The sequence below is a fragment of the Pongo pygmaeus genome, chromosome 17, assembly GCF_028885625.2.
Source record: "Pongo pygmaeus isolate AG05252 chromosome 17, NHGRI_mPonPyg2-v2.0_pri, whole genome shotgun sequence".
Taxonomy (NCBI): domain Eukaryota; kingdom Metazoa; phylum Chordata; class Mammalia; order Primates; family Hominidae; genus Pongo; species Pongo pygmaeus.
The window spans coordinates 38,883,434-38,909,072 of record NC_072390.2 but is presented as its reverse complement, the minus strand read 5'-3'; the positions used below and the strand labels follow the sequence as shown (position 1 = coordinate 38,909,072).

The 25,639-nt window shown below is 42.4% G+C and overlaps 1 protein-coding gene across 4 annotated transcripts; it reads right to left on the bottom strand.

Annotated features, from left to right (window-relative positions):
• Positions 1–5,664: 5,664 nt before the first annotated feature.
• On the bottom strand, positions 5,665–24,989 carry HRH4 (histamine receptor H4). Of its 4 annotated transcripts, none has more exons than XM_054460835.2 (3): positions 24,705–24,989; positions 16,682–16,845; positions 5,678–8,891 (listed from the first exon to the last, which is right to left on the bottom strand). In XM_054460835.2, the coding sequence occupies exons 1-3, from the start codon at positions 24,895–24,897 to the stop codon at positions 8,076–8,078; spliced, it is 1,173 nt and encodes a 390-aa protein (XP_054316810.1). In that variant the 5' UTR covers positions 24,898–24,989; the 3' UTR covers positions 5,678–8,075. The 4 variants fall into 4 exon arrangements, with proteins under 4 accessions (XP_054316811.1, XP_054316810.1, XP_054316814.1 ...); XM_054460837.2 differs by lacking the exon at positions 5,678–8,891 and adding an exon at positions 16,453–16,576 and having other exon boundaries at positions 24,705–24,897; XM_054460836.2 differs by lacking the exon at positions 16,682–16,845 and having other exon boundaries at positions 5,665–8,791.
• Positions 24,990–25,639: the final 650 nt, after the last annotated feature.

The window sequence follows — 25,639 nt, the reverse complement described above, 5'->3', positions numbered from 1 at the left end:
TTGCTGAATAGCAAACACTCCCAGAATGTAGTCTTATCATTGCTCAGGAGTCTCTGGGTCAGCTGGGTGGTTCTTCTTGTCTAGGCCATGCTAGGCTTCCTTCAGGTGACCTCATTTTGCCTGGGATTGCCCACGCATCTTCAATCAGCTGCTGAGTTAGCCTGAGTGAGGCTGGCTGATCTAAGATGGCCTCACCTAAGACACCTTGATTCTGCTCCACGTGGTCTCTCATCCTCCAGGAGTCTAGCCTGGAACATGTTCACCTGGCAGCTGGGAAAACTGCCAAGAGATAGAACAGATGGGCACAAGCTTCTTAAGGCTAGGCTTGGAACTGGCAAGGTGTCACTTTCACTGCCTGTTGACAGCAGTCTGTTGGCCAAAGCAAGTCACTCTTGATGGAAGGAGCTACGAAGTCAGAATGCAAAGGGTCGGGATACAGTCATAGTGCAAAGGCTGTGGAAGGTCTGCACATTGTGAAAGGTCTACACAATGTACGAGGAAGACAATCAGATCTTCACGACAGCTCCAATTTTTGAATACCCCTCAGAGTAGATGTTTATTATCTCTACCTCCTCTTTTGTTTTTTCTTTCTCACTCTGTCACCCAGGCTGGAGTGCAGTGGTGCGATCATGGCTCACTGCAGCCTAAGACCTCCCAGGTTCAAGCAATCCTCTCATCTCAGCCTCCTGAGCAGCTGGGATCACAGGCATACACCACCAGGCCCAGCTAATTTGTTTGTAGAGATGGGGTTCTGCTATATTGCCCAGACTGTCTACCTTCTTCTTCTGGTAACCGTACACCCCTTCATTTGAGGAAATTTTTCCTCCCTCTTCTGCTCACCTGGTTTGAAAAGAGCAGATCCTACTTCCCTGCCAGGAAGAGGAACTGACACAGGTGGGCAGTCCTGGCATCCACCCTCCCCTCTAGAGACTGGTTCAGTGACATGCACAAGATACCAGCTGGGCACTCTATTGATTTTTTCCAGCATTTTTTTCTCAGCGTTACTAGGAGAGACCCTTTTTCTATCCAATTAAGAGGAACACAGGCATCCATCGTTCCAGCCCTGTGCAGAAGGCAGTCTGAGAAAATGAAGTTGTTGGAGTCTCTGGCTTTGGCCTTCCCTGGGGTCAGCTCCCACCACTGTCTTTATGTACTTTGGTTGTAAAAGCCAATTAGCTCACTTTTGCCCAGGTGGTTCGAATTGTGTTTCTATCATTTGTATCCAAGAGAGTCCTAATTGATGAACCCCCGAGAACATAAAATTTCCAACAGAAAAGGCAATGTTTGTACTTTCCGGGGTACTCATTAAATAATTTCATGAATCACTTTCTTTTTACTTTTAGAGTAGGGGTTGCAATCTGGATGTCGAAAGGGAAGAAACAGGCACATGAAAAGGCCTAAATGAGGAAAGTGGAACCCTGGGGGCTGACGGGTGTCTCTGTCCACTACCGGATTCAGCAAATTGTTTTCTTGAGAGAATGTGGGCCCAATATCACTGAATCTTTCAATTTTTTCAGGCAAAAAAAAAAAAAGCTAAAATCCCAATTTTAAGGAGAAATTTCCCATTTATAATTCATGACAACAAATTCAATTCATCGTATTGACCAGATGCATCCATGAACTCTTGGAACCTCTGTTATGAAATGTAGAGTGAACTCACCAAATTCAGAGCTGAGCCACTGCTCCACACCTTCTTGGAGTTCATCATTCCTCCCTCACCTCCATCACCAACGCAAAAAAATGTTAGACACTTCGTAAGCATTGCTAACAAGAACAGAGAAAACTTCACTGGAACAAGGGTGCTAGGTTTAGCAGCCAAGTCACTCAGCATACCCACCTAATGGAACATGATTTGAATTTGTGCCTTAAGAAAAATACAGATTACTAGCCGGGGGCAGTGGCTCACACCCGTAATCCCAGCACTATGGGAGGCCGAGGTGGGTGGATTGCTTGAGGCCAGGAGTTCAAGACCAGACTGGCCAACGTAGGGAAACCCCATCTCTACTAAAAATACAAAAATTACCTGGGCATGGTGGCTCACACCTGTAGTCCTAGCTACTTGGGCGGGTGAGGCAGGAGAAAGGTTTGAACCCGAGAGGCAGAGGCTACAGTGAGCTGAGATTGTGCTACTGCACTCCAGCCTGGGTGACAGAGTGAAACTCTGTCTCAAAAAAAAAGAAAAGAAAAGAAAAGAAAAAGAAAACTACAAATTACAATATGTAATGGAGTGGTAGGCTGCTTATGGTACAGTTGAAACTGTAGGTGTGAAATCCCTAAAGGCCAAAGTTCTACATTATTATGCTTAAACACATGATGCATTTGCCAGTTATTTCTCTGTTGTCTATAAGCTTCAAGCCCACCTTTTCAGATACCACACCGTAAGGCTGGAGCTAGGAGTCACACCTATTTCTCTCGTCAACTGGTTCTCAGTTAGCTTCTACCAATGGAAAACACAGGCAAGAAATAGGAAGATGGGAGGTACTGAGAAGAAACTCACTTAGCGCTTCTAGCGTGAGTTGGCATCTCTCCAGCAGCAGTGCACAACAAGCCTCCTACTTCAGTGTACCCCATCTGAGGGACCAGCAGCAGCCGCCACAGCTGTCCCCTCAACTCCATGTGGCAGTCTGAGCACCAGCTGGCCCCATCCCTTGGGATGCCCAAGCCCTAACCACAAAGCATCACAAATCAATCAGAAGTCCAAGCATCAGTCCTCCAGATACTTCTCCAAGATCCTAGATTTTGATAACATCACTTCTCCCCTTATATTCTCTCAATTCCTAAGATGTTAGCTCTTTTCTGAAAGTATTAATCTTTGGGTTAACCAATTCCCCGCATTAAATTTCTTCTGCTTTAAATAATTAACGTGGTTTCTCTTTTCTTCATTCAACTTTGACTGACAGCAATTATTAGAATAAAAATTTCCTTTGTATTCTAGAATTTCTTTTTCTGAAATCATAATGTGAAAAAAGATTTCCTCAAATACCAAGATCTTTACTACAGGAAAATTGCTACCAAAAAGTCACAAAAATAGTTCTGTAAAATCCCAATTAGGGCCGGATGTGGTGGCTTATGCTTGTAATCCCAGCACTTTGGGAGGCCGAGGTGGGCAGATCACCTGAAGTCAGGAGTTCGAGACCAGCCTGGCCAACATAGTGAAACCCTGTCTCTACTAAAATACAAAAATTAGCTGGGGCTTGTTGGCAGGCACCTATAATCCCAGCTACCCAGCTACTCAGGAGGCTGAGGCAAGAGAATCACTTGAACCCAGGAGGCAGAGGCTGCAGTGAGCCTAGATTGCACCACTGCACTCCAACCTAGGCAACAGAGTGAGACTCCATCTCAAAAAAAAAATGCTATTAGGATACTTCAGCTACTTATGTCGAAAGCTTCATGACCCATAAAAGCACTTAACCAGCCGGGCTCAGTGGCTCACGCCTGTAATCCCACCACTTTGGGAGGCCGAGGCTGGTAGATCACCTGAGGTCAGGAGTTCAAGATCAGCCTGACCAACATGGCGAAACCCCGTCTCTACTAAAATACAAAAATTAGCTGGGCGTGGTGGTGGGCACCTGTAATCCCAGCTACTCGGGAGGCTAAGGCAGGAGAATCCCTTGAACCTGGGAGGCAGAGTTTGCAGTGAGCCAAGATCACGCTGTTGCACTCCATCCTGGGCAACAGAGCAAGACTCCATCTCAAAAACAAAAAAACAAACAAAAAAAAACACTTGACCTACAGTGTCATTCCTATTCAGCATTTATATCCCAAAGCCCTTCTTCAGTCTTCAGGAGTCCATTTCTATACACACCAACTGAAGACAATACTTAGAAGCCAATATTCTTAGGAATGTTCTGCCAATTATGCCAGTGGATTTGGATCTGGATTTAAGATGAGCAAATAAATATTTAAAAATCAGATTTTATAAGCCTGCCATGTTTGGGGGAGAGAGCAGTAATTACTCATTCTAGAACAGAAGCCTTCATTTTATGAAAGCGTTTGCCTGAAGATATCTTTAGAAATTTATATATGCAAATATGTGTTTCCAAAAAATGAGATTACATTATTTTTTTTTTCTTTAGAAACATCTACACTGATATGGTTTGGATTTGTGTCCCCGCCCAAATCTTATATCAAATTGTAATCCCCCATGTTGGAGGAGAGGCCTGGTGGTGATTGGATGATGGGGGCAGATTCCCCCTTGCTGGTCTCATGATAGTGAGTTCTCAACAGACCTGGTTGTTTAAAAGTGTGTAGCACTTTCCCCTTCTCTCTCTTCCTCCTGCTCTGGCCATGTAAGACATGCCTGCTTCATCTCCACCTTCTGCCATGATTGTAAGCTTCCTGAGGCCTCCCAGGCATGCTTCCTATACAGCCTGCTGACCTGTGAGTCAATTAAACCTCTTTTCTTTATAAATTACCCAGTCTCAGGTAGTTCCTTATAGCAATGCTAGAACAGACTAATACATTCACCAAACTAATAATTATGGCTACTCTTTGTATATATGAATTGTTTTAGTATTGTCTTTTCTTCTTACAATAAATACACATTACTTTTATTATAATGGAAAAAATATTCTAAAGTTCCTCTAGTGCAAATTTTAAATACTTGAATTTTAAAGCTAGGATTCACCTTCTGTTTGAATGAAAATGCCTCAAGTATGCCTTTTCAGTAAGCATCTACTGAGCATCTATGGAGTGCCTGGTGGTGTACTAAGAGAAGCCCAAAGGAAAATTCCTGTTCCTGGAGAATCTAAACCTTATTGGCACGGTTCACGGGTACCTTTACAATGAGTAGCCAATACATGATAGACTTTCAATAAACACTTGTTTAATAAATATATGCATGTACCATCATAGGATTTATTTTTCAAACTCTTGTTTCACAGAGAATTAGCCTCGTTCAGTTCACTTATCACACACACATCATATTTCATCACTTCTAAGACACATACTGTCCACATCTCAACTCTAAAATCAGAATGAAGCTTATTGTCAATGTGATTTTTTGAAGTATTGTATCAGACAATTTGCAGCATTTTCTTTTTCATAATGGTAAATGATATGGTTTGGCTGTGTCCCCACCCAAATCTCATCTTGAATTGTAACTCCCACAACTCCCATGTGTTGTGGGAGGAGCCTGGTGGGAGATGATTGGATTATGGCAGTGGGTCTTTTCTGTGCTGTTCTGGTGATAGTGAATGAGTCTCACAAGATCTGATGGTTTTAAAAATGGGAGTTTCCCTGCACAAGCTCTCTCTCCTTGCCTGCCGCCATCCATGTAAGAAGTGACTTTCTGCTCCTTACCTTCCACCATGATTGTGAGGCCTCCCCAGCCATGTGGAACTGTAAGTCCATTAAACCTCTTTTTCTTCCCAGTCTTGAGTATGTCTTTATCAGCAGCGTGAAAACAGACTAATATAGTAAATAAAATAACAATATGTCTTATCTTGACAGCATCTTAGATTGAATGAAATACAATATATATTTTATATATATATATACTTTAGAAAATACATGTGAATGCTTGGGCATGCACCCCCTGAGGTTCAACTGGGAAAAGTTTTCATAGGACCACTCCATTCCATGAATGTTCAAGCCCCCAGTAATCACATGAAATCCACAACTAGTAATTTATATAAATGTTAAAATCAACAGCAGACAAGTAGCAAGTTTATAAAAATGTGTGCATTTATGAGAGTTTATTTCTCAAATTTTTAAAATTATTATTGAATGTTAAACATGTATTTCTCATATTGAACTTTAATGTAAGGCATAAGTGTATATAAACATTATGTACATTTCTAAGCACTCATGTACTTAAAAGACTTTTGTATTTTAATGTTTGAAGTTAAAGGTTTAAAGTTTCTAAGAAACATGAAAATGACTAAACGGTGTAAGAACTGCAAAGTTATAAAAGAAACACCAATAAATTCTTATCAGAGAGATGAAACTAACTATGAGAAAAATGAAATTTTGTGACAAAGACAGGCAGAGAACACTTCAAGAAAGACAACAATTTAAAAAATTTTTAGTGGGGTGTGGTGGCAAGTGCCTGTGGTCCCAGCTACTCCGGAGGCTGAAGTAAGAAGATTGCTGGAGCCTAGGCAGTCAGGGCTGCAGTGAGCTGAGAGCATGCCACTGCACTCCTGCATGGGCAATATAGCAAGATCCCCATCTCAAAAGAAAATTTTTTAAAAGGACAAAACATAACCAAACTAATAAAATGTGAATCATCAGCAAAGTATAACCTATACTAACCACATAATAAAGGAATACCTCTGAGCAGTACAATGTAAAATATTGGGCAAATGCATTAAAGACATTAAGTAAATACAACAATATTTTAAAATAATAATTGGCATCCAGGCAATAATTATTGTGGTGTCTTGTGCCTATAATCCCAGCACTTTGGGAGGCCAAGGCTGGAGGATTGTTTCAGCCCAGGAGTTTGAGACCAGTCTGGCCAACATGGCGATACCCTGTCTTATCAAAATTAAAAAAAAAAAATTCCAGCCTGACCAAAATGGCAGAACCTCATCTCTACTAAAAATACCAAAATTAGCCAGGCATGGTGGCATGCACCTGTAATCCCAGCTGCTCAGGTGGCTTAGTCACAAGAATCGCTTGAACCCAGGAGGCAGAGGTTGCAGTGATCCCTGATCATGCTACTGCACTCCAGCCTGGGTGACAGAGCAAGAATCTGTCTCAAAAAAACTTTTAAAAAAATTTGTTTTTAAATAATTATTGACATCCAGGCTGGGCAACACGGTGAGACTTCATCTCTACAAAAATAATTTTTTAATTATCCAGGTGTGGTGGCGAGTACCTGTAGTCCTACATACTTGAGAGGCCAAGGCAGCAGGATTGCTTGAGCCGAGGAGTTCAAGGCTGCAGTGAGCTATGATTGCATTACTACGCTCCAGCCTGGGAGACAGAGCAAGATGCTGTCTTAAACAAAAAAAAAATTTTTTTTAAGACAAAGTGTTGTTCTGTTGCCAGGCTGGCAACTTCCGTCTCCCGGGTTCAAGCAATTCCCCTGCCTCAGCCTCCCGAGTAGCTGGGACTACAGGCATGCGGCGCCACAACCAGCTACTTGCTTGTATTTTAGTACAGATGGGGTTTCACCATGTTGGCCAGGATGGTCTCGATCTCCTGACCTCATGATCCGCCCGCCTTGGCCTCCCAAAGTGCTGGGATTTCAGGCATGAGCCACTATGCCTGGCCAACAAATAAAAATTTTTAAAAATAATAATTATTGACATCTACTAGTTCAGTGACTGTATATCAGGTCTATCTAGTTTAATCATGTAGTCTCTTCACCATCTCTTAGCCTTCTTCTTCTGTATGTTCTCAAAAAAGGAAGCTTATGTGTAAGCTGGAAAAAGAGAACAGGAAGAAATGGGACAAGCCATACTTTCAACCATTGGTGACCACTGCCTATCCCTCGCCTTCTGATCCTGTGACCACCAGGGCCTCCAAAATAACTTCACTGAGGACCTTTGAGAACTGCAGTCATCAGCTCTCTCCTCTCCCACACTACGCTTTCTTCCTTACTGGGATGAGGAATATAAAATCTGGACACACACAGGAGCTCACCTGGGCACATTCCCGTTCCCTGCTCTTGCCAACTCAAACCCTACCTCACCCACCCAGTGATCAGAACAGAGTTGGGCAGTCCCAGCCAGGAGGTTCTTTTTCCTATTGCATGCTTTAGGGAATGATTTTCAAACTGGATAAGTTTCTATTACTATAAAATAAAAAAGAGAAATTCACTTAAGACTGTATTATGCATGGAACATAGAAAGAAAACAAAACTGGATTTTTGTAATCAGAATGATATTAAGATCTAAAGGACAAGGAAGAGGTGAGGACTAAGAAGAATATAGTACTATTATGACTACAAGTTTACAAAAATATTATCAAGTCATAATATTATACTGCTATTATTCACTGGAGTAATTTTCCATTGACTTCAAAGTGCAGATCTGTTGGTAGAATGAAAAGGGCAAAATAAAGGGCAGACCTAATTCATTTAGGTGAGATTGAGACTAAAATTTACAGAAGTGAGAAAATTGTCTTTAAGAAGATGCTGACCTACTGTGTTGTGATGGTAGAGGTTGCTTTTTTATACAAAATATTTTCAAGAAAGCCTTTTGAAAGCGCTTGTGACACAATGGATACAAAAGAGGATTGACAAAGGAATTGAACCACTGAAGCCAAAATGCAATTCTGTACCAAACTGATTTAGGACCTGTTGCTGAGGAGTAAAATGAAAGGATAATTGTGAACAGAGAATACGGAGCCCAGCAAACAGCAAAAACCCCTAAGAGAATGGCCAGTGACTTGGCTAATCTCCTGGCTCTAAGCAGTTCAACATGTTCCCTTTGGTGAAGAGCTACAGAATCTGATTGGGAGAAGGAACCCATTCTGGAAGCAATTGTATTGCTATTCATCTTGGTTCTTGAGGAAAACATGAGACTGCTCTTTCTCCTCTGTCTCTCTGAATGAAGGGATGCAGGAACTTCTGTCGATGCAGAAAGAGATCTCCTTGAAGATAGTCTACCTCTGAATGAGTGCCCACAGATGTTGGAAGAGACAGCAGTCAGTCCAGGATGGCTTTGGCACCTACTGAGATGATCACGCTTCCACAGGCTCCAATAAATATTCATGTTGAAATAAGCGACTAAGATGACTGGGATCAGGAATTCCAAGAATGATGTGATGGTAAGGATGTACCATTCCGAAAAAAATCCAGGTTCACATTCACTACCTTCATCCTTCCAAGACTCTGAAACTAGAATCATTGGCCCATTCACTAAGAAGGCCAGCACCCAAACAGCCACCATCAGAGTGACAATCTTCAAGATCCCAGTATGTTGAGTTCTATAAGACACCTAGAAGAAACCAAATTATTTTCAATATAGTGAATGTGTATATTGAATGCATAAAGTATCTCATAGGTCCTTAGAAATTTCAGGGATGTGCAAAGGATGGAGACATTAACTAATCTGGGTATCACGATGTGGACCAGGACAGAGGGTTTGACTTCAGTGGAGCCTGGACCAAGAGGCAGAATTTCTTAATGGTTTTCAGGGGAGAAGACTGTTACCTTCAAGGTTAAATCCCTGAATACTATAGAAAATGTCAAGGCCAGTGTGTAAAATAAGAAAGCAGTTTTTCCTAATTGACACTAATCCGAATGTCAAACAACTGAAGTTGGACGCACCTTACCACAGTATTGCTCAATCTGCAGGCTGAGCATGACCAGACCTTTTTAATGAAATAGAATAGTTGATGTCAGAATGCATCACATATAGTGAGGGTAGGTGTTCTTTAATGATGTTTCATCAAATAAAGCAATATGTCTTTGGGAATAGAGATACATACATGTAAATAAATTGAAATGCAGTTTCTCTGAATCCCAGCACCAAATCCATTTCTCACTGTGGTCACGGTCAAAAGAGTTTGAAAGCCATTGCCATATCTGATTCCAATATACAGAAAGAATCTACTCTGTGGTTTTTGCTGAGACTTCAAGGTGGAATCAAAAAGAGAAAGGACTCTTGTCACTCCCAAGAAGATTAACCACAGACAAAAAGACTTCTTTTTTTAGTTTTTATTTTATTTTTTTGAGAGAGTTTCACACTTGTCACCCAGGCTGAAGTGCAGTGGTGCAATCTCGGCTCTCTGCAACCACCACTTCCCAGGTTCAAGCAATTCTCCTGCCTCAGCCTTTTGAATATCTGGGATTACAGATGCCCACCACCACACCTGGCTAATTTTTGTATTTTTAGTAGAGATGGGGTTTCACCATGTTGACCAGGCTGGTCTCAAACTCCTGACCTCAGGTGATCTGCCCACCTCAGCCTCCCAGAGTGCTTGGATTACACATGTGAGCTACTGCACCTGGCCCAAAAAGGATTTTTAAACCTGCTGCAGATAAATACTACATTGCTATTAAGCATTACCAATTCACTTCTTGGTGTTTGTTTGTTTGTTTGTTCATTTGTTTGTTTGTGACAGGGTCTCGTTCTGTTGCCCAGGGCTGCAGTGCAGTGGCACAATCACAGCTCACTGCATCCTGTACTGCCTAGGCTCAAGTGATCCTCCTGCTTCAGCCTCCCAAGTGGCTAGGACCACAGATGTACACCACCACACCCAGCTAAATTTTTTTGTTATTTGTAGAGATAATGTCTCACTATGTTGTCCATGTTGGCCTCGAACTCCTAGATTCAAGTAATCCTCCTGTCTTAGCCTCTCAAAGTGCTGTGATTACAAACTTGAGCCCACCCAGCCCACCCACGTTACTTCTTTATGCAAGTGTTTCCACCTGACAAATACAATGTCAAAGCTGTGACCACCAGCCACTTTGAGAGATATGACTGTGGCTAGTGCCACCATCTTTTTTAAGGATGAAGAATATTCTAACTCCCCTTGGTCACAAGGACAGGCTTCTATAAAGGAAAATGAGATTCTATGAGTGAGGACTGCCCTCCCATCACAGGACCCGCAATCCTTATGTCAATCCTGAAATCTTTAATAATGTCTTCTAAAACTAAAGACTCCTAAGACCAATCACTCTATGAGGGATAAGGAACTCTTTAAGGTGACCTGAAACAGACAACCTCTCTGAACCTCATTTAAATCAGTAAGGTTTCAGCCCAGCACGGTGGCTCATGCCTGTAATCCCAGCACTTTGGGAGGCCAAGGCAGGCGGATCACAAGGTCAGGAGATCGAGACCAGCCTGGCCAACATGGTGAAACCTCGTCTCCACCAAAAATACAAAAATTAGCCAGGCATAGTGGCTCGCACCTGTAGTCCCAGCTCTCGGGAGGCTGAGGCACAAGAATCGCTTAAACCAGGGAGGCAGATGTTGCAGTGAGCCGAGATGGAGCCACTGCACTCCAGCCTGGTGACAGAGTGAGACTCTGTCTCAAAAAAAAAATATCAGTAAGGTTCCAAGGTTCCTTTCAGCTCTCATGTTCCATGTTTCTCTGATTTCCTCACTCACAGGCGAAAAAAAGGATCTACGCATGAAATTGGTGCATGCTTCCTTTTTTCCATTTCTTGTGTCATATTTGTTCTGTGAGATTTTAAGTCTCATTCTGCAGTGGTTTCTCATGGTTTAAAGGGGTGCAACATTGCTCAGCACTCTTTCTTTGATGGATCCTACAGGCTGAGAAGACCTCTATTGGCTGGAGGTAAAAGAAAGCTAGTTAATAATTTAAAAATAAAAACACTAAGTTTTCTTTTTAACTGTAGGGAGGTGGATTTGGTTGTTTTTTTTTTTCTCTCTCAAATTGCTGGTCTTTCTGAGGCTAAGCTAAAATGCATATGGTGCTGACCACGAGCTCTCACATGTGATACACTTTTTTTTTTGCCTTCTGCTTCCTGTGCCACTAATTAATACATCTCTTGCACTAAATCTAATGATTATGAAGATGGTAACAATACCCAGATGGTGCTAAAGCTGCATTTAGTTTTTTAATTGCTCTGCTCAGCCTTGGTAATGATATAACACAATATGTTGGAAAGTGATCTCTCTTCCATTATGCATAAGGTCAATTGAGATAATGGACAGCCAAGGAGCTGTGAAGAGGATGCTGATCTCTGCATCTCCGGGGAGCATTTTTGAAAGACAGACAGTTCAAGCATTGCTTGAATCCAGACCTAGGCTGCGCGGAGTGGTGTCCCTGAAATCCCGCAGCGGCCTAGCTCTTGCCCACTACAGAATATGCCCATTATTCAGGACACTGTCTCTTACCCTACTTTTTTCCCGCCCCAATAAAATATCCACACCTTCTGTCAATCAGGTTTTTTTGGCGAGGCCGAGCAGCCTACTAGAACTTGTTGGTGTTCGTAATGAGATGGATTTCAGGACCATTCTAAGTGCCTGTTGTGGGTTAAATTATATCCCCCAAAAAGGTATGGTGAAGTCCTAAACCCCTCAGTACCTGTGAATGTGACCTTATTTGGAAATACGGTGTTTGCAGATGTAATCCAGTTAAGATGAGGTCATACTGAATTAGGAGTCACCCTATCTAATATATCCTCATAAGAAGAGAAAACAGAGACACAGACACAGACCCTGGGAGACAACACCACGTTACAACAGACGTAAAGACTGGAGGGACGCATCTACAAGCCAAGGAATACCAGGGGTTGCTGGCAACACCAGAAGCTAAAAGACAGGCACAGAACAAGGTGTCCTGGAGCCTTCCGAGAAAGGATGGCCCTGTCAGCACCTTGATTTCAAATGTCTAGTCTCCAGAACCGTGACAGAATAAATTCCTGTTGTTTTCAGCAACCCAGTTTGTGGTCTTGTTTTGGTAGCCCCAGCAAACAAACACAATGCCCCAGCGTGTCCTCCCAGCCATAAGTTTTCCTGTGGTCTTGATTTTACTGTCAAGTTTCTTTCTTCATCTGCAGGTAAAGAAATACCCTTCTTTTACTATCTTAATTCTGTATACTTTTTTGTACTTTTTTTTTTTTTTTTTTTTTTGAGACAGAGTCTCGCTCTGTCGCCCAGGCTGGAGTGCAGTGGTGTGATCTTGGCTCACTGCAGCCACCGCCTCCTGGGTTCAAGTGATTCTCCTGCCTCAGTCTCCCGAGTAGCTGGGATTACAGGCGCCAGCCACCAAGCCCAGCTGATTTTTGTATTTTTAGTAGAGACTGTGTTTTGCCATGTTGGCCAGGCTGGTCTCAAACTCCTAACCTCAAGTGATCTGCCAGCCTCGGCCTTCCAAAGCCCTGGGATTACAGCATGAGCCACCACACCAAACCCTTTTTGTACATTTTAATTCCCATTCCCTCCAGCTACCATGAAGCCCTGCTGTTCTCCTTCCCCACCCAACTCTGACTTCAGCCACATGGAATCTGCCCCTCCAGAAAACCTCTCTGAGGACTGTAATCATGTGCTCCACCTGCACTGGGCTTTTCTTTTCCAAATTATTGTCAGATTTCCATTTCCCAAGCCACCCATCCCTTTCCCCTATCACACTGTCTCCCGTACTTTCAGCTACAGTAAGACTTCAGCTCCCCCACTGCTACTTCCTATGGGATCCCAGTGGTCTTTGAAGGCTTCCTTCTGTTTTCACATGGCTGCATTTGAATTATTCGCCCACAGAGGTACAAGGTCTGCCTGAGCACCCCTGCCAGCATCCATACATTCATTTGTGGAACCCTATGTATTCTACTCTGTGCTGTGCACTGGGGACCCAGGATCTAGCCAACCCATCCCTCACCAAGTTTACAGCCTGAATTGCCAGGGGAATTACTCGAGGCAAGACTAGGATTTAAAAACAAAAAACAGGCCAGGCATGGTGACTCATGCCTGTAATCTTAGCACTTTGGGAGGCTGAGGGGGGCGGATCACTTGCGGTCAGGAGTTCGAAATCACCCTGGCCAACATGGCAAAACCCCATCTCTACTAAAAATACAAAAATTAGCCAAGCGTGCTGGCACGTGCCTGTAATTCCAGCTACTCAGGAGGCTGAGGCACAAGAATGGCTTGAACCCGGGAGAGGGAGTTTGCAGTGAGCCGAGATCGTGCCACTGCACTCCAGCCTGGGCAACAGAGCCAGACTCTGTCTCAAAGAAATAAAAATTTAAAAAAATTTTTAAAAAACAAAAAGAAAGTCTACATTCCCTCTGGACATCATCCCTCATCTTTCTGTAACCTCTAAGCACTTTTCCCAACTGGGTAAGCTGTCCCTTTTCTGCCCACAAACCTGAGAGTAAATTCAAAAGCTGGGACATCCAGAGAAGGAAGCCCTAGGAACATCCAGTGGAGATTAAAAAGAAATGTTAACCCAGAAAGAAAGGAAATTTTGAAAGTACAAATGGGAAAGATTATGAATTAGAGCATTATTTTTCAAACACTTGACTGTGATCTAAAGTAAAATTATATTGTATATCACAACCAAGCACACAGATGGAAGTATTCATAAAACAGTATTTACTTCTATTATGTACAAGATAATCTGAAGTTTTCTAATTTTTTATTTTGTTCTATTCCATTTCTTTTTTTTTTTTTTTTTGAGATGGAGTCTTGCTGCGACACCCAGGCTGGAGTGCAATGGTGCAATCTCAGCTCACTGCAACCTCCGCCTCCCGGGTTCAAGCAATTCTCCTTCCTCAGCCTCCGAAGTAGCTGGGATTACAGGCAAGCGCCACCATGCCTGGCTAATTTTTTTGTATTTTTAGTAGAGGCAGGGTTTCACCATATTGGCCAGGCTGGTCTCCAACTCCTGACCTCAAGAGATCCACCTGCCTTGGCCTCCCAAAGTGCTGGGGATTACAAGCGTGAGCCAACACGCTCAGCTTTTCTATTCTGTTTCATTCCATATTTTTTCATTAAAAAAAAAGGTCACAACCCACTAAATTGATTTCATAAATCAATAATGGGTCAAGGCCAGCAGTTTGAAAAATATGAGACTATAGGCATTTGAATTGTTAATCCAAGCTGGTCTGCACTCTCCGCATACAATACAAACGGCAGTGGTCCCTGGCGCCAATGAAGTATGCGATGCTAAGGAGGAGACAGAGCTGGCTGTCCTCCCACATCCATTCTCCCCTCCTTCCTGACCACGTGGTGGCTTAGAGTTTCCCAGCTTCCTTTGTGACGAGATGGGACCATGTGACTAAGTTTCACCAATAAAATGTAAGTGGAAATGACTGTGTGACTCTGCACTACTTGGTTAAAAAAAAAAAAAAAAAAAAATCCCTTGCTCTGGACCTCTTCCCTTTCCTAGAATCTAGTATGACAACAACCTGACTTTGGCCATGCAGAGGAGGAGAATGGCCTAAAGCAGAGGCCAGAAAACTACTGTCTGTGAAACAAATATGGGCTAGGCGCAGTGGCTCATGCCTGTAATCCCAGCACTTTGGGAGGCAGAGGCAGGTGGATCACGTGAGATCAGGAGTACAAAACCAGCCTGGCCAACACAGTGAAAGCCCATCTCTACTAAAAATACAAAAATTAGCCAGGCATGGTGGCATGCGCCTGTAATCCCAGCTACTCGGGAGGCTGAGGCAGGAGGATCATTTGAACCTGGGAGGCAGAGGTTGCAGTGAGCCAAGATCATGCCACTGCACTCCAGCCTGGGTGACACAGCGAGACCCTGTCTCCAAAAAAAAAAAAAAAGAGAGAAACAAATGTGGCCCACCACCTGTTTGGGCAAATAAAGTTTTATTGGAACAGAGCCAAGTACACTTTTGTATATATCATCTATGGCTGTTTGGGGGCTATAATGGCACATTTGAGCAGTTGCAACAGAAACAGTAGGTTCTACAAAGCCAAATTATTTGCTATCTGGCTCTTGATAATGAAAGTTTGCCAGTCCCTGCCCTAAAGGGTGCAGAGCCACCCTGCCAGCAGGGTTCCTGGGTGAGTTCCTGGAGCAGAGAATCCACTCTTTCATGGACTGTTATGTGAGAGAAAAATAAACTTTTATCTTGCTTAAGCCTCCACATTTTGGAGACTCTTTGTCACAGCAGTTTATCTATGCCTGATCTAATACACCTTCCAATCCTGTCAGCCTCCAGCTGCACAATCGTCCCAGGCTAGAGCTGTCACTGTCCTCTCAACACCCCAGGACAGTACTTAGTCCGTTGTACTGAACCGATTTGTTCCTGGATCTGCCTCCACGTAGATGACTATGCTCGTCAAAAATAGAGACTCACACAAAAAAAGAAACAATAGATACCGGAGCTTACCTGAGGGTGGTGGGTGGGAGGAGGGAGAGGATCAAAAAACTACCGATCAGATACTGTGCTCATTCCCCGGGTGACAATCCCTACACCAAAACCCCCGCGACACGCAGCTTACTCATGTAACAAACCTGCACACGTACCCCCTGAAGCCAAAACAAAAGTTGGAAAGAAAAATAAAATGGAGACTCTGCATATTCACTTCTGTATCCCAGCACTTAGCAAAATGCCTGTCACACAGTAGTCCCCCAAAGAGTTGGGTCCCTGAGAGGGGAGTGAAGGAAGTTTCCCATCTAGGCCTCAAAGGTTTCAGATCACTGCCCCACATTTCTATGGCCCCCTTGTCCTTACTTCAACCTTATTTTCTCTTTTGATCCATTGCTGAGAAATTTAGCTGACTTAAAAATTTCCACTAACTCGTAGATGAGGCTATTCCAAATCTTGAGTAAGTTCCATCTTTCTTGGCCCAGGTTCTAAAAGGGCACGAGGACTTGATCTTTCTGGCTGGTCCCACTGTGTAAACTGTAGCTTCCCTATATACTGTCTTTTCCTTTGGCCATTCAGAATTGATTTTCTCATCACATTTCAAAGTATGGGATTCTTTCTACTGCGCTCCAAGTCCCATTCCGAGGAATATATTCAGGTCGCAATATGTCTGTTGAGTAGAACCCATAAACCTGTCATGAATGTCATGTCTATCCCATCTACTATAGACTCAGTACACCAGATAGGACAACTTGCCTTGGGTTTTCTTTGATTCCTTCTCATTTCAATGGCACATAGGTGAGTGAATTATCCAAGTCACACAAACTAACAACCAGCAAGAACTTTATGCCAGACAACAAAAGGATAGGGCTCCTGTAAGGGCTGTCGATTAAAGTAACAATTAGGCTTAAAAGAATTTTTGCTTGGGGACCCATCATGTACATTTACATAATCTTCTAAGAGGGATAAATTAATGTTTTGACTTACAGCGTTTGAGACTGACAGGTATCGATCATAGCTGATGAGGACAATGTTATAGACAGATGCTGTACATAAAAGATAGTCAGTAGTGAGCCAAAATACACAGATTTCCTTTCCAAAATCCCATTCAAACAGCGTGTGAGGGATGTACAAAGGAATGGAGATCACACCTGCACAGGGAAAACATAAGTATAAAAACATAGTGCACATCAGTGAACACAAATGGGCATGTTTTAATGGCTACACAACACGATGACATATCTGAATTCACTACAAATGATTTGTCTCTAATTTAGAAATTCATGGTATTTCATCAAGCAGCTCAGGACTGATTTTCTACACACTCCTTAAATGTCATTTTTAGAAAAGGGGTCATGAACATTGCACAATGGGCCCTCCTTATCTGTGAATTCTACACCTGTAGATTCAACCAACCACAGATAGAAAATATTTAGAAAAAAACTGCATCTGTACTGGACATGTATAGACTTTGACTAATGGCAATGACTTCTGGTCATTATTCTCTAAACAATACAGTATAACAACTATTTACATAGCACTCACATTGTCTTTGGTATTATACATAATCTACTGATGATTTAAAGTATACGGGAAGGGCTGGGCATGGTAACTCACGCCTGTAATCCCAGCACTTTGAGAGACCAAGGTAGGTGGATCACTTGAGGACAGGAGTTCGAAACTGGCCTGGGCACCATGGTGAAGCCCCATCTTTATTATTAAAAATAATAACAAATAATAAAGTATATGGAAGGATGTGCATAGGTTATATGGAAATACTACAGCATTTTATATCAGGGACTTCAGCTTTCTTGGATTCTGCTATCTAAGGGGAGTCCTGGAAAAAACCCCCCACAAACACCAAGGGGTGACTGTACTTTCAATGGCTCCTTTCTACTTTCCAAATTAAGTACAGGTCTTGTATTTCTAGCCACAGGCAGCATAAATCATCTTTACTTTTTTCGTGCTCTAACCCCAATAGGATGGACCACCCTTCTCCCAAACACATGGCACATTTTTACATCTTTCTCTGCCAACATCATTCTTTCTTCCTAAAATGTCCACCTGTCTTCTACTAAAAAGTCAATTCAGGCCGGGCACGGTGGCCCACACCTGTAATCCCAGCCCTCTGAGAGGCCGAGGTAGGTGGATCACCTGAGGTCAGGAGTTCAAGACCAGCCTGCCCAACATGGTGAAACCTCATCTCTACTAAAAATATAAAAATTAGCTGGGCATGGTGGTGCACGCCTGTAATCCCAGCTATTCAGGAGGCTGAGGCAGGAGAATCGCTTGAACCCGGGAGGTGGAAGTTGCAGTGAACTGAGATGGTGCCACTGCACTCCATCCTGGGTGACAGAGCAAAACTCTGTCTCAAAAAAATAAAAATAAAAAATAAATAAAAAGTCCATTCACTTCTTTCTCATTTTTCACTGAGGCCAAAAAGTGACCTCCTCCATGTCCTCTTTCTTGGAGCTTCCTCGGTGGAAGTGACCCCTCTGTCCTCTGCACTTTCCTGGTTCTTTGCTCATCTTTCCCTCTCTCATGCATTAATTACATTCTACTTTTATATCATAGTCATCTTTTTAGTCTGTCTCTCCTGAGGATTAGGGCCATATCGCAAATCAATATTTGTATTTCCTGCAACCTCTAGAGTTGGCCAATGACTTGTACATTTCACTTAAATTAATAACTGCTAATATGTCCTATACAATTACCGTATGGCAGACCTGTGCTGTGTGCATTGCAAATGTCACCTCATTTCATCTTCAGAGAAACTTTGTGAGGAAGGGACCATGCTGAGTTAACAGTTAAAGAACCTAAAGCTCAGAAAAGAGACAATTAGACCAAGGTCCACTCAACTAGCAAGTGGAGAAGATTGCATGTGAAACCAGGGATTGTGATTTCAGAACCTCTGACTTTACCTACAACTCTTCACTGCATGAACAAATAGATAAGCTCTACCACAGTGATTCAGCCCAACATAGAAACTGCTTAACTGAAAAGTGACGAAACGAGGTTCCTTTTCCTTCAGCTTTTAGGGGTTTTTAATTGCATTGGCATTTCAGACAGGTGTAATTAGTTGCTAAGAATATGATCTATTAAGTGGAAGCTGAGATGAAATCTTACTTTGTTGAGTTACTTCAAATGTATCAGGTACTTCCAGGAATTCCCATTTTTTCATGAGAACCAAATTAGTCTGTTATTAAGAATAGTAAAGATAAAGGAAAAGGAAAGGAAGAAGGAAAGCCTGCATTCTCCAGAAACAAGACCACATGAGGCTATAACAGCATGGTTTCAGAACCAGTGGAAGGTAGTGCTAAACCCTAGTATTCTGTCCCTAGGTTTACATACAAAGATGAAAGACAAGACACCACAGAGATGAAGAGTTGCGTGGTCAGTTTTTATATGTAGTTTAAATAACCTGTTTGTTTCATGTTTCAATTATATTTTTAATGATAAGTAAACTTCCTTAGGGAGCCTTTCAACTCCAGGGTATGTGTGTGTGTATGTCTATGGTATAAAATAGGTCACTGGCTGAGAGTGGTAGCTCATGCCTGTAATTCCAGCACCTTGGGAGGCTGAGGCAGGTAGCTCACTTGAGCTCAGGAGTTGGAGACCAGCCTGGGCAACACGGCAAAACCCTATTTCTACAAAAAAAAAAAATTACAAAAATTAGCTGGACATGGTGGCACATGCCTGTAGTTCCAGCTAACCAGGAGGTTGAGGCAGGAGGATCACTTAAGCCAGGGAGGTCAAGGCTGGAGTGAGCCATGATCACGCCACTGCACTCCAGCCTGGGCAATAGAGTGAGACCCTGCCTCAAAAATAAATAAATAAATAAATAAATATAGGTCACCAGGTCCACTTGAGGTAAATCAAAGTATCCCCAAAACAGAGACATTTATTATATTTCAGCCCACGGTTGTGGCTTCCAATGTTCCCAACATGAGTATTTTCAACACTGGAACTCAGTTCTTCCACAGAATGAGAAAGAAGACAGATACTAGTAATGCATTCTAGACACCACTGACTGAGAGGTTCAGGGCAGGGGGAGGGAGGTAAATGCTCTTTGTCACACGCTTTCTGATTTACGCAAAAGAGGAAGGGTGTGTTCGAAAGCCTAGGAGCTGCTGGAAACAGTGGTTAGCTGCAGACAGGCTCTAGGATAGTCCTTTGGTTTTCATAACCCCCACTATGCTGTCACCCTGCATTCTAGGTAACGCTTCTGTACTTGTGTCATGCTCAGTTCCTCTGTCTTGCTGAGCAACAGAGAAGTCTGTGGCTCATTCTGAACGAGTTGCAAAAAAACCGAATCTGAACTATTTCTCTAATATACCTACTCTGAAGTGTTTCTACACCTTCGATTCTGGAATTGTGTTTTTGGGTCAAATGGAGCTGATAAGTAAAACTAAGAGCCAGTTTCTTGAAAAGATTAAGACAAAAGTAAAAGAAAACAAACTATATGCCCCCACCTCCGCAGTCCCACTCCTACTTCTCACCCCTCAATCACTCCACCCCAGCCCTTCTGGCCTCCAATGCACCACCCACCCTTCTGCCTCAGATCCTGAGCACCTGCTGTTCCTTGGCGTGAAATGCTCTTCCCCCAAGGGCACCTTCTGTTTGCTCAAATGTCTTTCCTTTTTGTTTTGTTTGTTTTTTGATGCAGTCTGGCTCTGTCACCCAAGCTGGAGTGCAGTAGCATGATCTCGACTCACTGCAACCTCCACCTCCTGGGTTCAAGTGATTCTCCTGCCTCAGCCTCCTGAGTAACTGGGATTACAGGCACATGCCACCATGCCCGGCTAATTTTTGTATTTTTAGTAGAGATTGGAGTTTCACCATATTGGCCAGGCTGGTCTCGAACTCCTGGCCTCAAGTGATCCACCCACCTCGGCCTCTCAAAGTGCTGGGATTACAGATGTGAGCCACCATGCCCAGGCTTCAAATGTGTCTTTCTCAGTAAATTCTAGCTCCAAGGTTTAAAATTGCAGCCCCACTCCCAGCACACTCCCTTTCCCTCCTCTCTGCATTTTTTTCAGTAGCAATTATCACCCTCTAAAATACTATATAATTTGTCTTAGTTATTTTTCTTGTTTATCTTCTGTCTCCATGCCCCTGCTCCCAGTAGAAATAGAAGCATCATGAGGGCAGGGATTTTCACCTGTGTTTTTACTGCTCTATCCCCAGCACCTCAGAAAGTGCCCGCTTCAAAAGAAATAATTGTTGGATGAACAAATAGATGAGGATGCAGAAGCCCAGTTTGCTTTAAAATTGCCACCCATCTGGCATCGTCCCTTCTTTCTAAGCCAGCTAAGAAGGTACATCTTCCATGAGAAAGTGACAATCAAAAGATGGGAGGAGCTAAAATCCCCAAGTAAATCCTTTGGGCCGCCAGAGGAATGTGTGGATGATGGTGAGTGCACAGAGGGTGTTATGGCCTGAATGTGTATGTGCCCTCCCCAAAATCACATGTTGGAGCCGTAACCCCCCATGTGGGTATATTTGGAACTAAGACCTTCAAGGACAAAATTACGAGTAAAAGACTTCATAAGAGTGGGGCCCTGATCCAATAGTGTCCTTATAAGAAGAGACAACAGAGAGCTCACTCTCTCTCTGTGCACACTCAGAGAAAGGCCTCTTGAGGACGCAGGTAGACGGCAGCCGTCTGCAAGCCAGAAAGACAGCCCTCATCAGGAACCAAAATTGGCCAGAATCTTGATCTGGGATGTCCCTAGCTCCAGAACTGTAAGAAAATAAATGTCAGTTGTTTAAGCCACCCAGTCTAGGGTATTTTCTTATGGCAGCCTGAGCAGTTAAATACAGAAGGCCAGAAAAGAGTCTTGAACTCAGGCATACAGGTATCAAGATAAATTCTGCCATCCTGAACACTTGGTTCAGGCTCTGATAGCAGCAACCACCTGTATCCCCTGAAGATCCTGTCCAGCCGTCTGTCACATGGTCTTGTAGGCCACAGATGCCAACACAACACGGGGATGAGGAGAAAGTACCCATAAATGTACACACTGGTTACATGGTAACACTTTTATAGATATTGATGTAGATATAGATAGTATGTTTCCCAGAATAGTATACAGATACTATTACTAGTAATAGTACTAGTAGCTAGTACTAGAATTTTTCCTCTATAAATCTTTGCTTTCAACAGTAAATTCAGTCTGAGAAGCTAGCAACTTGGGTGCCACAAATTTAGATTCTCTGCAGAGGGCCGGTTCTGAAACCTGGGGGGAAGAGGGCGTTCAGCCAGCAAAGCCACAGTTTCAAGCACATGTGAGGGCCTAATCTGCCCTGCCATGGTCACATGGCTCTGGAGCTCTGGATCTCATGACCCCAAATGTTAAGAATCAATGGTTTACAGCTGCAGAAAACCTCTCACGAGTTCTGCCCTGCATGCTCACCACCTCCACGCCTTCTTCCAAGCTGAGACGAAAGGTTCATTTCCCAGCATGGCAAAGGAGAAAGAACAGTATTGGCAGAAAACTTGAATCCTGTTACAAAAAGCTCCCAGGGACTGTGTCATGGTGAGCCCTGCGTTAAATATGCAGACGTCTGGATGAAGCTGGCAGGAGGCAGGGGAGATGTGAGGGATGAGGCTGGCAAGCAGATGAAAGGAGACTCTGACCTGCACCCAACTCCTTTAATCAGGAGCAAAAGAAATTATCAGAATTATTTCTTCACCCACCTGCTGATGAAGGAGATCACCAGGACTGCTGAATAACTACATCTGCAGGGCCATTTTCCAAAGACAAGCTCAAGCCCTTGAGGGTGGGACTGCCATGATGCTGGCCTTGGGCCAGACATGGAGACATTTTTACCTAGAACCATCTTTATTCAAAAGCTTCAGGCCCCAGGCTCTCTCAGCTGTCTCACCCTTCCCACCCTAAAACTGGGGCAGTCAGGGCCTCACTCCCTTTGGGTTAGTAAAAGCACATCGTCTATTTTAAGTGATGACTGTCATCTAAAAGTCACAGGATCCTGTGAAGAAGGAAGAAGCAAAGGATACATATATTTATAGTGGAACTTTCTCTATGTTCACATAAATGAACTCGTGTATTTGTACATGTTTATGGGAGCACAGAGAATGATGTGGAAGGATCTACATCAAGCAGCAAATGTCGGTTACCTGAAGGGACAGAATTGAGGAAACAAATGGGGAGATAGTGCATTTTTTCAATACTTCTTTATGGGTTAGCTGCCTTTATCTGTCATTTCTATGCCATGACTCCTAAACCAATCTCCCCAACTAGAATTTTTCTCCAGAACTTTCAGTGCAACATCAGAACCACAGCTGTCCTGCCCAAATACTTCCTGTTTCTTTGAAGAGTACCGTACTGTTCTTAGTCTCAGAAGCCCAATCTTTAACTCAGCTTTCTGTTTTCCCACCCAACCCCACCCTTAGCTGCTCTGCCTGTTGGCCTTCCTTTCCAGTCATCCTAGCTCAGGTCCTAACTGCATGATTTCTGCCTAGATTGCTGCAGGATCATCTCTGAAACCATGCCACCCCACACTCCAGTTTCCCCATTTCCTATGGCTCTTCCGATGCCTCTAAAGTAAAGTTTTGATCTGTTCAACCACTCTCGTGTTTTAAAATCTTTAAATCTCCACAAGGCCTGCTGAATAAACTCCACTCCACACTCACGCTGGTATTTAAAGGCCCTCACTTTATAGATTTCAGCTTCATCTCTATGGCTCCCCTGCACCCATCTGCACACCAGCCAGCTCCAAGCTCACCCTTAGGAAGATAAGCACAATGATTTTCTACCTGCATGCCTTTGCTCATTCTTGGAGCAAAGAATCCTTTGCCCTATATCTGACTATGGAAATTCTATCCATCCTTCAAAGTTCATGTTAAATGCCTTTATTCGCTAACTAAACGTGCTTTATCCCTCCTCCAAGTGACCATAGCACTTGTTAGGTCTTCGTGGCGTCTCGTGTTACTCTATACTGCTATAGTCATTTCTGAACATCTCTTGTCCACTCTTCTACATCAAAACCTTACTGGAAGAGACTAACCTAATCGTCTATAGATCCGTTGATTACCTAATAGTGCTTGCATACCTAGCAGTATTATACAGGCTAGATACTATACTAACATTTATGACCTAGATTGGGGTTGACTCATATCTGCAGAGAAATTAAAAAAAAAAAAGAGAACTAACATTTGTTGAGTAACCACTGTATTCCAGGGAATGAACTAAGTATTTTATGTGTTTATTTCACTTTAACATAAATCTAAGCTGTATGTAGTTATAAACAAAAATAATCTGAATATGCCAGATTAAATTATACTAGAAACTCCTGTAAAATAGTATCATCAGCTGACATTTCTGTACATCTACTTATTATGATAAGCATTGTTTAAAAATAAGAAGCATCAGGCAGTGAAAAATTATAAAGTACATGTTTTCAGAGAAAGTTGGTTTGATTTCTATGGTCTCTTAACGATGATATAACGCTATGATATCATATTATATGCAAGGCAGTTTACAGTTGGGTATATTTTACAAAATTCTATGCCATATCATTAAATTAATACTATTAATCATATTATTTAATTGACCTGAATATGCTATTTTCTGATTGCACTGGTTACTAGCATATACATAATTTCTTATTACTCCAACACTGTGATACCAACAAAACCATATTTACTTAAAGAGGAATACTTATAAGCCTAAACATACGAGGAAAATAGCACCAGAAACAAGTAACTCTTACATTAAAATTTTGGAGCTGTACTGGACTTATCTTTATTCTATAAAAAGAAAATAAACTGTTTTCAGCTGAAAATTCCCCTACCACACTGATTTACATATGTATAACATTCCCTTACAGTGCCACATAGCCCCCTCCAAAATTTAATACTTAAACTTTTTGTATTTATTTTTCCCCAGTGGTATACAGTCCCCTGAAATAACAAAAGCTTATTTTAAGGTTTTAGAAATAAATTAAAATCAGAAAAGATTGTCTTAAATAAAGACATATAACTTACCCACAAAGAAGTCAGAGATGGCCAAGTTAAGAAAAAAATAACTACTTCGATGTCTAAGGTTTTTGTCCACCACAAAAGCTAAAATGACCAAAGCATTTCCTAGCATTATAGCAAAAGCTACTAAGGACATAAAAAATGCTAAAGTAATACGAGTGCTTAGTGATAAGTTAATTGTGCTATTCGTATCTGGCATCACATCAAATGATGAAGAAGGTCAAATTAGCCAATTAATCCAGCCAGACAATTCTGACAAGTATGTTTTCTAATCAGATACCTAAAATATGTATTCTTCCACTCAAAACAACACTGTTTTAATCTAATGCTGATCTCATAGTACTTCCTGATTCTTGATAAAGTAAGCTTGTGGTAACAGTTTCCCTTTAACTGACACTGAGAAAGTATTTCCAAAAAACAGTGAAATGTTTTACCTTAAACATTTTACTGTGATTCATCCATCTCCCATTATTAGAATAAAATCATATAATATCTATAAAATGTAATCATTATACAGGAAATAAATTGGGCTCACACAAAGTTCATTTTTGTTGTTGTTGTTGTTGTTGTTGTTGTTTGGAGATGGAGTTTTACTCTGTTGCCCAGGCTGGAGGCCACTGGTGTGATCTCGGCTCATTGCAACCTCTGTCTCCCAGGTTCAGGCGATTCTGCTGCCTCAGCCTTCCAAGTAGCTGGGATTACAGGCACTCATCACCATGCCCAGCTAATTTTTGCTATTTCTTGTAGAGATGGGGTTTCACCATGTTGACCAGGCTGGTCTTGAACTCATGACCTAAAGTGATCCACCCACTTTGGCCTCCCAAAATGCTGGGATTATAGGCATAAGCCACCACACCAGGCCATTTTTAAAACTCATGTAGATTCGGTTAAATATTCTCATCTGGCCATGGTGGAGTAACAGGGGCTGAATTTCACGGTCC

Bases quoted from the DNA above. Each gene is read 5' to 3' on its own strand.
- HRH4 (XM_054460835.2), bottom strand. From the start codon at position 24,897: ATGCCAGATACGAATAGCACAATTAACTTATCACTAAGCACTCGTATT. The intron at 16,846-24,704 runs GTAAGTTATATG...TTCCCTGTGCAG, and splicing joins CATCTCTGACTTCTTTGTGG to GTGTGATCTCCATTCCTTTG. The intron at 8,892-16,681 runs GTAAGTCAAAAC...GGTTTCTTCTAG, and splicing joins ACCTGTCAGTCTCAAACGCT to GTGTCTTATAGAACTCAACA.